A 12000-nucleotide genomic window follows, 5' to 3' on the forward strand; every position below is an offset into this window, starting at 1 on the left:
AATTACACATACAAACTTTCGATGTTAGGAAAAGTTACACACAGGGGACAAATCAATAATTCCTATCAATAAAATTTATAATCACAAATTTTATTTTATAACCATATCGATAAAAGTTAATGTTCAATTTATAATATATATATATATATATATTATAAATTAATTTTATATATTAATTTATATGTTGAGATAGACTTAAAATTTATTTTTAAAATTTGTTTATTTAGTATGGTATGAAAAATTATTACTAGAGTTTATCATGAAAAAAGTTTGGTGAATATATTATTGTACCTCCTAGACGACCCATTAAACTTTATAATTATTATAATATATAATATCACTATTGTTTAATTTATTAAATTGCGGTGAATATGATTAAATATTTAATTGTCACGTACGAGGATTGACAACATAAGCGTGAGACTGGGCATTTGATTATTTTTAGTATACAAGCATTAATATATTAATACCGAGTCTTGACATTTTTGTCATATTGTTTTAATTTTTAAATATAGTTTTTTTTATTTATAGTTCATTAGTAAGTGAAAATTGATCAAACAATCAATAAATTACATTTATCCTTAAAGTAACTCTTATAGAATCGGAGTGGTTTGATTTTTTCTATAGTCCCATTAATCAGAGTCATAGATTAATTATAGAATTTAAAAACTTATTTTACAGTATAAAAAGGTTTTAAATTTCTTAGCCGGTCCATTTGACGGCACTTTTAATATTTTTTAAGGATGTTCTGGAAATTTTAGTTTTTAAGAATGACACACTTAGTTTTTGTTTATAAAGGTGGTTAAGTAACGAAGGATCTTAAAGAAAAGAAAGAAATGAGGAGGTGGTGATGCTGTTGCAGGGTGTTGCTCCGCCCTCCAAACACATCGGCGAATTTTCTTTTCTTCTTCTTCTTTCTTTTATTCTTTAAGTTGCAGTTTTTTCGCTTTCACTGGTTATTCTTCCTTTGAGTTGAGAATGGGTAATGTGAACGTGCGTGGTTCTGAAGAAGAAGCAGAAGAAGCTTCTGCTGATGGGAACGCGATGCCTCACTCTCCTCCCACCATCTCTCCCTTCGTATTCACTCCTCAGGTACTTCCACTCTCTAAGTAATATCCGAAATTAGCAGAAGTCATTTTCATTCAATTTCTTGTTGCTTCTCTTCTGCTTCTAATTTACATGTGTTTTGGTACTTCCTCTTTACTAAGATCAATTCTCAATTTCGTTCTCTTGTTAATGGATTCGATGTGGCCCTTTTCCTACCTGTTTTGTATACTGCTCTTCCGTGGACTCTCTGTTTTCATCAATTCTCCAGAATTCCCTTTCCCTTGTGTAGCTTCCTGAGGTTCCGCTACAAACATCTGAGGAGATGCATGTCCCCAGTTATTCCTCGGTGGAGACAACTTCAGGGTATGAAGATATGTTCAGTGAACCGGGAATTCCAACTATGATTACTTGGAGTTATGGTGGAAAGGAAGTAGCTGTGGAGGGATCGTGGGATAATTGGAAAGCAAGGTTTAAAAACTTTAACATCTTCTTTACTTGTCTTCAATGGCTTCTTTGCCTGTTTCTTGGATTCTCATATTCCTTGTTTTTCAGAATGCCCCTGCAGAGATCAGGGAAAGACTTTGCAATAATGAAGGTATTGCCATCTGGGGTTTACCAGTTCAGATTTATTGTGGATGGACTGAAGAGGTATACTCCAGACTCGCCTTGGGCCCGTGATGATGCCGGGAATGCTTACAACATCTTGGACTTACAGGTATTATTTCATATATATTGACATGTTTTGCACTCGAACAAACTTGAAATTTTAAGGTCAATATATTATATATGTAGTTTTGAGATAATAAGTATGTTTATGTTCAGAATCATTAATTTAACAGGATGAACTCGTGCAAAATTATAAATCCACTGAAATTAAATTGTAAAGGCAAGTTTCAGTAATTTGAATGCATTTTTCTCTTCTTTGTTATTGTGAAACCTTTGTTCATTTTCACTTTTCCTTGGAGCTAGTGCCGCGGTTTTGGTCTACATATAACCCTACGATTAAGTTTTTCCTGAAGGTTTTTATTTTCTTCCTTTTTACAGTCTTCGATTGCACCACGTTTCTTAACTTGCAAGAATTTTGTTTCGGATAAATATGATCCATAACTCATATCAGGAATATGTTTTGTCAATGTCTTATGGTCCCGGGTGAATATTTTCCGTTCATTGAGTTGTGAAGGGAAGTGAGCAGGGCTTCTGAGATGATAACTTGGTGTTTTTCTATTCCTTTTCGATGGTAACAGTTCTTGATGATGGCACAAAGTTTTGAATCCCATTTCTAGCAAAAACATACTACTGGAGTCATCAGTGTTTAATTACTTTTTGGATAAGTACTAAGCCAAATTTTGTAAAGCTTTAAATTCAGTATGCTTGTTTATTTTTATATTAACACATAATGATCACTTTATTGACACGGAATCCACTTGAAATGGGCTTCTGATCAATCTTGGTTCAAGTGAAGTGCAGTAGAGAGTGAATGGGTCATAGTCTTCGGGGTAGTAACATAAAAAAGCTTTGAGAAAAGAAAGGGGATAGGGTAATAAAAGAAAACTAAATACTGATTTTTGCGTCATTCTCCTGCTAGAATAAAAGTCGAATTGGTTAATTATCTACTAATAACGAATATGTTTGCTAATCAAAGTAGTTAATAAGGCTGGAAAGCACACTTCTTAGTATAGAAAGGCTTTAAAGTTGGAAGAAGAAATTGTGAAATATTTAACCATTTTCCCTTTATTAACAATGTAAACCACTCAAACATAACGTTCATTGTAAATATTCAAGATTTTGATGGTCAATTTACAATGCCTGCGTTACTTGCTGGTAAGAGTCCGTAGTCTGCCAAGGGCTATTTTGACTATTTTGAATCAACCTTTTTTGACTATTTTAGCACCCCAACCACCACCTCAAAAACACAAAAAATATTTGTGTTGGTTGTTAGGACACAAAAAATAGTTGTTCATTTCAATTCAATCAACGAAATTTTGTTTTTTTCTATCTCTATTTTTGTCTTCTAACAATTTAAGTTAGATTAGGTGGGTGGTATTTCAAAGTCTTTTCTTTATTATTATTATACAAAAAAGCTGCACCTGAGGGGTCAAGACGCATCGACCCCTTCTACTTCTAGCCTATTGGTACTTTTGTTTCACTTGGTAACTAGGTAACTGTGGCAATCTTCTTTGATTATAGTATAGCGGACTTTGATGTGCATGAATTGATTTTTGTGATGGCTGTTGTAGAGTAGTTTTCCATATCAAGTGTTTTGATATGTCATTTTTGCGATGGCTGTTGTAGAGTAGTTTTCCATATCAAGTGTTTTGATATGTCATTTTTGCATAGCTAGTTATTTTTCAAATTCTCTCATGGGACTGAATTAACACATGAACAGTAGCCAGTAATTAATCTTGTAGAGTATCCTGTATGAGTAAAATTGAGTGTTAGCATCCTTTTACTGCTAGAAGGTGGCTAAATTGAGAATAACAAAGTTATGTAATATATATGTGTAGGATTATGTTCCTGAAGATATTGGAAGCATTTCTAGTTTTGAGCCTCCTCAATCACCAGAGTCGAGCTATGATAACTTACAGCTTAGTTCTGAAGATTATGCTAAGGAGCCACCGTTGGTTCCTCCACTCTTGCAAATGACACTGCTAAATGTGGCTGAAACAAATATGGAAATCCAACCTCCTTTGTCAAGACCTCAACATGGAGTGCTGAATCATCTTTACACGCAGAAAGGAAAGAGCAGTCCTACAGTTGTTGGTCTTGGTACAACTCATCGGTTTCTAGCCAAATATGTCACTGTGGTGCTGTACAAGTCCTTGTAAGGTAAACCATATACATAAATCATATGGAACACACTTTTAGCGCTTTCTATTATTTTATAGAGAATTTTGTTTAGGCATAGTTACAAGAGAGAAATGAAAAGCAACATAAGGATCACCACAGTCAAGATTGTATTATATATAATGCAACTGCTTGATGCTCAATCATCAAACAATTAAGTTTCAACTCTTAATTATTTGCTGCTGCTGTTCTCTAGGAATTTTGGTTGAGTGATTAAGAAGATAAAAATTTTATAAGAGGTTCTCATCACACGTTCATTTTCCGTTCCCAATTTTTATTTTCTAATTTTGCGTACTCTGATGGTTGAAATTGGTGCTCTATTATTCCGAGTGTGAAAATTTTTTAAGGGTATTTGCGATTCGTGTCCTTCTTTTTTGTCAGATGATCGCTTACTTTGAACTTGCTTCTGGTGGTATAACTGAGCTTCTTTTTTCTCCTTATCATGCTCGAGATAGAGTTCTTTAATATGTTGGGCACGTAGTTTTACACGTGCATTCATGTTTGCCTATAATGTCATGTTTTTATGGGATAGCGTTTATTGAAAGCTTAAATACGAATAAAACAGGATGCTCGCTACTTACTTTTCAATCTAAGAATTACTGGAAAGCTGTTTTGGAATTTGCTTGTTTGTGCTTGATATTTCATATTTTTGGAAAATAGTTTGCCACTGGAAATTGTAAAAAATGAATGAAGCCCATGGAAACTTCAAATGTGATTTCCAGATATGGATCCTCTCCTCTTCTAGATAGATGCAAGTTATTCTAATATTCAGACCTTTTTGTTTCAATTTTTTTTATTTGGGAGTTGAGATATTACTAAGGACAGGCAAAGTTGAATGATAATGGTCAAATCAAATCGAGTGGATTGAGTTACTAAGGGAAGGAAACAAAGCTAGCAAGCTAGCTAGTATTTAAAAGAGGGAATGAAATCTCTCCAACAATGGAATGAGTTACAACACCGCCACGACATCTTAATTGATGAGATTACAAGCATCTTGTTTTCTCTTTGGAATTGGATTCCAAGCCACTACTAAGCACGTCTCTCTTTCTTCTAAGCCCACAAAATTGCAACTCCATACATAAGGGTTTCTGAAGTGTGGAAAGATAGGTGCAGGTGAATTTTTTCAAGCCTTCAAAAGGCATTTGAACTCATACTTCGTTCCATTATCAAAAAAACCTCATCTATTATGAGACATATATAACAACACTGGTTAAGAACCTTAAACCCTCCACAATGATAACCATGTACAGAATTTTGCTAAGCAATTGGTTATTCCTTTCGCTTTCACCCTATATAGGTTATAGCTGAACTAAAAGCCTAGCTTTGTCCCCACCCCAAACAAACATAAAAGAAAAAAACTAAACTCATTGTTGTTGTTCTCTATTAGAATACTGGACACCCATCAACCACAATTCCTGGTGCAGTTGGGCAAGTGGCCAAGGGGCAATGGTCCATTTCACTTCCCCACCATTTGAGATTATGGCCAGCATTTTGCAGGGCAAAGAATATTAAAACACCCATGAAAGCTGTGCCTGCATCTAGTGCTGCAGATAGTACATAGTTGTACTTCTGCCACCAACGTTTGTTGTAGCGGAACACGAAGTAATTGAAGATCATTCCGGTCAATAGCCAACTTGCAATATTGGCAGGAGTTGCAGGTGGCATTCCAGCAAAACCATAGGATATGACAGGTATGTTTATGAGTGGTATCCATTTCTTGTCAGGGTAGATTTTGCTCAACACCCAAATAGGAACTGGCAACACTGCTCCAATCAGGAATAACCACACAAGGTTCCTGTATAGTCCACCAGGTCCAAAGAGTCGTTTTGGTCCAATTAGACCCCATATAACAGATGCATCAAAGGTCACTCTGTATTTGGGGCATGTCCAAGGACTGTCATGGTGAAGTTTATCATCGAGGCATATGTCCTTAATGCTATCCAACATCCACCAAGCCACTGCAAGATTCACTACTCCAGCAACCAGAGTTCCCACCAGCTGTTTGGAAGTTATAAGCCAAAAATGAATTAAGTAACTAGAAAATAAGAAAAAAAAATCTAGTATGATAGGAGTTGTTGGGTTAGGAGATTTGAAGGTGCACATACCTGAGCGGTATACATGCATCTTGGAGGAATTTTCATGTAGTGGCCTAGTTTGAGATCTGACAAGAAAGAGAGAGCATGCACGGTGCTGATTCTCCCGTAAATCTTGAAGAGCAAGTTTGCAATCGGTTTTCCTGGAAGGATATACCCAATAAAGAACTGTGCTATAATGTCATATCCAGGTTGCTGCCACATGATTCAGAAAACAAAGTAATGTTAAATCTCTATTGCTTCCAACTTTGCAATAGTGGAGGGGACAGAAATATTGGAGATAGTACCTGGTTGGTAGTTGCTTGAATGACACCAATTGGGAGGGTTACAACAAAAGCCAAACCAAAAGCAAGGAGCATACCCCACCATGGCAGTTGCACATCAGTTTTCCACACAAAGGCCATTAGCAGGGATAGTGCCATGCTCCCAAACAATATACTGAGGAACCACCATTCAGGTACTCGCTTATAAGCTTGCATAAGTCTACCATGGACATCCAATTTCGCACCACTCATCGCAGATTTACTCTGTCTCCAAATATCTCTGGCAAAAGGATACTATTTCAGTCTCAAACTATTCTACATGTTACCTTAAATAGAGAATATATGGATGAAAATTAAGAAGGATTAATAGTACTCAGAGCCTTCTGATTCATTTCCATATCTAACATGTACAAATATTAGAACATCATTCATTCATATATACAACTACCACTCAGAAGTGATTTAAAAGTGATCTGATATGGAAGTCACTTCATGCAATCAAGTTAGAAACAAATTCATGTTAAAAGCTTTGAAAGTAACCTACCTGCCATAAAACAGTGCCACGTGAGTGAGGGTAGCCGTAAATCTTGCAAAACCCGATCCAATTGATAATGCAAACAGAGGACTGAGGTATAACTTGCCGTATTTGTTGTATGCATCAATGTTAAGATCATACTCCTTGGTTAAGATCTTGGTAGTGTCATATTTATGTCCAGTGGTCGTGAACAACTGGTTAGAAAATATAGGAAACTTGCGGGCATCAAAAGTGTTGAACTTCCAGTAACACACAGGTACAATGATGTATATGAACATGATAAATCCGACTCCCACGTTAACAATGGAAGACCATGGTGAAACAAGAGGGCTCCCATGATAAGCTGAAATCCCTGCCCAATCAACTGTGAAGGCACCAATCCCAAGTCCATGATAACCTGATCCAACTTGCTGTGCAGTGATGCTATTCGGCCATGCCCAACAAACCCACGAGAAAAAGGTTAAGACCGTGAACAGATAGCCAGGGAGTGCATAATACAAGAAGCTTGCACCCATGGCAATGAGGAAAAACTGCATCCTCGTAAAACCTTTTGATTTCTCCTCCTTTTCGTGGAGTGCCCTGTAGCATAAGGTTATTGATGTAATCAAAGTAACATTAGGATATAATAAACGACTAATAGAAGAATCTTTGATAAAAAAAATGGTTCTGCTGTTGCGTAAGCTCTTTTGGAGAAGATACTCAATAATTGGCAATAGGTCAATTCTACAGTAGCCAATGCAACATTGACAACAACCTAGTGTTAATATATATTCTACTTTACCTTTTCAATTTCAATGTCATGCTCACTTGCAAAGGGAATATTACAACAATTTTGGTATTTTGGTTGTGCGCACTCCTTCATTCCAATTACAGGCTAGGAATTACTACTCGTTTATTCAATCAAATTACGAGTCAGTCAATTTAGTCAACGACAGACTTGATTCGATTTATCTTTACTGAGGTATAAATTCTTATGCAGCAAGACCACCACCCTTGTGTTTTACAGAATAAGAATATAAGTAAAATTCTGCATCTATTTTCCCTTCATTTGGTTGGACTGAACTTTTTAGTCACAAAATTTGTGTAAACGAACGGTTAAATAGTTCAATGGAAGGTTCCAATTGTGTAGTTAGCCTAGCATGGCACTTAGCACCAGGAAAAATGAAACATCACACATAATTAAACGGTTTAGTAAAACATAACATTGAAGAAAAGAAGAAAAAGAAGAAGAATGAACCTAAAGAGCGACACTTGAGCAAGGTTTGCAGGCCACCACATTTCAACGGGATCAACCAGATACCTCCTCAGAATCCCAGCCCATCCATACCCCAACATCTGCAACTCAATCATTCACAATAATAGTAAGTTTTAAAAGCAAATTTCAACAAACAGATTGAACAGAATATATGCTTCAAAGAAAAGAAAAACATATCAGAAGAAACAGATTTTAATATTAAAAATAAAGCATACCATGAGAGAAACCTTCAATCTTACAGATCTCAAAGACAGACTTCATTTTAATCTTTTAATAAATATACATTCAGAATGAATTATTTGTGTCCCATCCACCCATCACCCACAACCCACAACCCACAAATCTCTTTTTCAAAGAGAAGAGAAAAATAATAGTTGTCTTTAAAAGTTCTCTTAAGAAATAAATAAAAAAATTACCAAACCAAACACTTTCTAAAAGTTCCATCCTTCACTCAAAAGTAATGAATAAAAAGCAAAGATACAAAATTTGAAAGAGGTAAGCGAACCTGAGTGGTTAAGACGATGAAAAGGGCGCACAGAAAGCTCAAACTCTGTTTATAATAAGCTTTCATGACAGTAATGGCGCCAATGGAGTAAGCGTCACCCCCTCCAAAGGACACGCCACAGTTTGCAAAGATGGTGATGATGACGTGCTCCTTCATGTTGAAGGGCCCAGGGTTCAAGGTGAAGCGCCACCCCAGAAAGTTGTACTCTTTGGTGGGAAGCGTGGACGCCATGAACCTTCCTACGGGAAGAACGGCGATTTGCATGAGAATGGCAGAGATGGTGAGTGGCTGAGTCCTGAAAGTAAAGAACGTGTTCAGGAAGATTAAGAGCACGCATGATGCCAATCCCAGAAACCATGCCCGGAAAGTCATCACCGGAATCGATGGGTCGTCGGTTTCGGGCACCACCAGAGCCACCTCCTCCACCGGACAACGGTCCGGTGGAGAATCTCCGTTTTCGGCCTTCTCAGAGTCCATCGTTGTGGTCTTGGACGCCGCCATTGAGTGAAGGTTGGAAGGGAATGGGAGATGGATAGAGTGTAAGAAAAAACAGAGTGCTCTGTTTATCTGAGAGTGAGAGCTGCTCTGTTTGACAAAATGTCACTCTAGGCACCTCTTATAAAGGGATGTGAGATTTTATGTGATATTCCCAAAGTGTCCCCATTGTAATGCAGTAATTTTATGTTTTTTTTTTCAGAACAACCTATTTTAATAATTAAGGAAATGTATCTTTTCTAAACCCTTGATAATTAATGTTTTCTTAAACCATCATAATTGATTTTTATCATACACAGAAAATAATCCTTTAACGCCTAAAAATAACTACTTCATAATCTCTCGTCTTAAAAGTATAAGTTTATTGGATATAAACATATAATTGTTAACTATATACCTAAGGAAAAAAAAAATTCTTACTCAAGTATTGTTCATGCATAGATAGTTATGCTAATATTTGACGGCTAAAATAACAATAATAATTTTGGGAAGACACGATTACAAAATTTTTGGGCAGGTAGTTACTTTACATTTTTTATCTATTGATATTTTAATTTCAAAATTTATTGACATATCATAATATTTTAATAAATAATCTTATAATTCATTTATGACTTCAGCAGCTCCTGAATTCCCACCGTTTCTATATTTATGCATTTCCCGAGAAGACTGTTTGACCTATGCAGACTTGTTTGCCATGCAAAACTGACATCTATTCTTATTTATTTTAGTCAAACCTAAAAAAAACTTTCGTAAATTTCGCATTCTAAGTTGAACAGTGGCTTGGAAAAAAAATTACGTTATCAATTAATTAAAAATTAATTCTGAAATAATGCTAAGATATTATTAATTATATGGTTAGAAATGAAACTAATGATAAATACAAACGTATTTCAAGCTCTCTCTCTTCCTTGCCTGCTCCAGCGTGTGAAAGACACGTTCCTAGAAGAGCGTCACACGCTTACTTTCCAATCTCCAGCCTAACGAAAACTACCACGTGAAGCGAGTAGGGCCCACGTGGCAGAGTAGGCGCCAACTCAGACGACAGGTGAAACGCCACGTCAGAAAAACGGTGGAAACCTCGTGCTGGTCTCATACTCTACACATGAAAGACGACGTTAAGGTTAGTGGAATCCACCTACCTGTTACGCATACATAAATAAATAAAATCAAAGTACTCTCTGTTTATTAATTTTTAATTTAATTAAGTTAACACTTTTTTAATTCTTGAAAAGGCAAAAATAATATTTATTAAAGAACCCAGGTGTTGGAAAGAACCCTTACATGAAAGCTATTAATGTGATTTGGGTTGACTCAAATATATTATGATATGAGGACTACGTACGGCTTATAAATACAAATACTATAAAGTTGTATTTATTTATTATTCTCTTGCATTTACATTTGGTCACTCTTTTGCATTTTATTTTAATTTATTGTTATAATAGGCTCATGATAAGGATTTGGGTTAGTGATAACTTTTTCTTAATTCCTGATTTTTATTATTTAAAATTATTTGGGGATGGCGAGGAAGTTTTCAAAATGGTTGCTTGTTTTTCGTGAACTTGTTTGTAAGAGTTACAAGTGTATGGTCATAAAACATAAAGTTTATAATGTTCCAATGATATGCTTTATATGTGCGGTGCCCTTCGACCTCTTCGTTTCGTCAAAAAGGTTATTGATATGATCATCTATTAAATTTATAAAAAATATTATTACACACGACATCACAAAAATAAAAATTTTAATGGTATGGTAGAAAATTTATTATGTGAAACCATTTTTATTATAATTCTTCAATTTAAGCACTATTAACTATCATATATCACAATAACTTTTATTTATAATAAGATATTGTTGGGATATTTTACTAAAAAATTTATATCAATAAATTACTTAAGAATTATACATATATTAAAACAATAATTTTATAATTTTTTTTATTTTTATTTTTACTCAATATTATATTTAAAATTTCATTGATCTGGATTTGGATTTATTAGAAGTTCAACATTGATTGAAGATATATATAAGTGAGTGCAAACCAATATGATTACGTAATATATAAGTGGATGTAAATATCACATTATAAGCCAATTTCGTGAAATTAAGTTAGGCTTAAAATTCACTTCTCAGTATAGTATGAGAGTCACGAGTTAAAGTTTTTTCTAGTGATATTTGTTATTTGTTAGACATATTGTTTCATCCGTTATTAGGCTTTCTTAACATGATATAAGAGTCATTAGTTAGAGTCTATTTTAGCGATATTTGTTATTTGTTGAACATATTGTTCCACACACTATTAGGTCATTATCGAACCATCTGTTAATGTTTAGTCTCACGGAACAAGTTTCACTATCTCATACTCATCTCCAGAGAAAAAATTCACCCCGACACATACAATTGGACCATATATTAATAATATTTAGTCTCACGGGACGAGAATGAATTTCGTTATCCCATACACATTTCTAGAAAAAAATTCAACCCCATATATAAAATCAACTGGATATCAAATTTGTGTCTCATCCTCGTACCCACCTTCTTATTGTTACGGTATTAATTAAATAATTTTTATAAAATAATAGAAAAATTACGATGAAAATAATAATATTATCAAATATTGAATATTAAAATAAGAGTTTTTTTCTCAACATCAAATATTTAAAAATAAATTATAATTATATTCATTTCAAATTAAAAAACCAAATAAATTTTCATTAGAATAAAAAACATTTATTAAATTTTCAAACATTAAAGAAACATAATTGATAAAATTTAAAAATACTTAAAAAAATAGAAAAAAACAAATATTTTAAATAGAAAATATTTTAAATATTTTTTTATTTCAATTTTTTAAATTTTAATGAAATCTCCTTTTTTTTCTATACACAAATAAAAGTTATAATAAATTTATTTATACACCTTAACCTTGTGTTTGCATAAAAAATTTCAACAGTTTA

At 34.2% G+C, this 12000-nt stretch overlaps 2 protein-coding genes across 3 annotated transcripts; one reads left to right on the plus strand and one right to left on the minus strand.

Moving 5' to 3' along the window:
* The first annotated feature begins 740 nt into the window (after positions 1 to 740).
* On the plus strand, positions 741 to 4090 carry LOC114176873 (SNF1-related protein kinase regulatory subunit beta-2-like). Of its 2 annotated transcripts, none has more exons than XM_028062056.1 (4): positions 741 to 1092; positions 1337 to 1515; positions 1600 to 1762; positions 3552 to 4090. In XM_028062056.1, the coding sequence occupies exons 1-4, from the start codon at positions 979 to 981 to the stop codon at positions 3870 to 3872; spliced, it is 777 nt and encodes a 258-aa protein (XP_027917857.1). In that variant the 5' UTR covers positions 741 to 978; the 3' UTR covers positions 3873 to 4090. The 2 variants fall into 2 exon arrangements, with proteins under 2 accessions (XP_027917857.1, XP_027917858.1); XM_028062057.1 differs by having other exon boundaries at positions 840 to 1092; positions 1316 to 1515.
* Positions 4091 to 5028: 938 nt separating this feature from the next.
* Positions 5029 to 9153, minus strand: LOC114177902 (oligopeptide transporter 3). Its single transcript, XM_028063494.1, has 6 exons — positions 8543 to 9153; positions 8020 to 8117; positions 6792 to 7361; positions 6272 to 6527; positions 5997 to 6179; positions 5029 to 5889 (listed from the first exon to the last, which is right to left on the minus strand). Exons 1-6 carry the CDS (start codon positions 9041 to 9043, stop codon positions 5275 to 5277), a joined length of 2223 nt encoding a protein of 740 aa, XP_027919295.1. The 5' UTR covers positions 9044 to 9153; the 3' UTR covers positions 5029 to 5274.
* Between the last annotated feature and the right edge of the window lie 2847 nt (positions 9154 to 12000).

This window comes from Vigna unguiculata, chromosome 3, assembly GCF_004118075.2.
Source record: "Vigna unguiculata cultivar IT97K-499-35 chromosome 3, ASM411807v1, whole genome shotgun sequence".
NCBI classification, from domain to species: domain Eukaryota; kingdom Viridiplantae; phylum Streptophyta; class Magnoliopsida; order Fabales; family Fabaceae; genus Vigna; species Vigna unguiculata.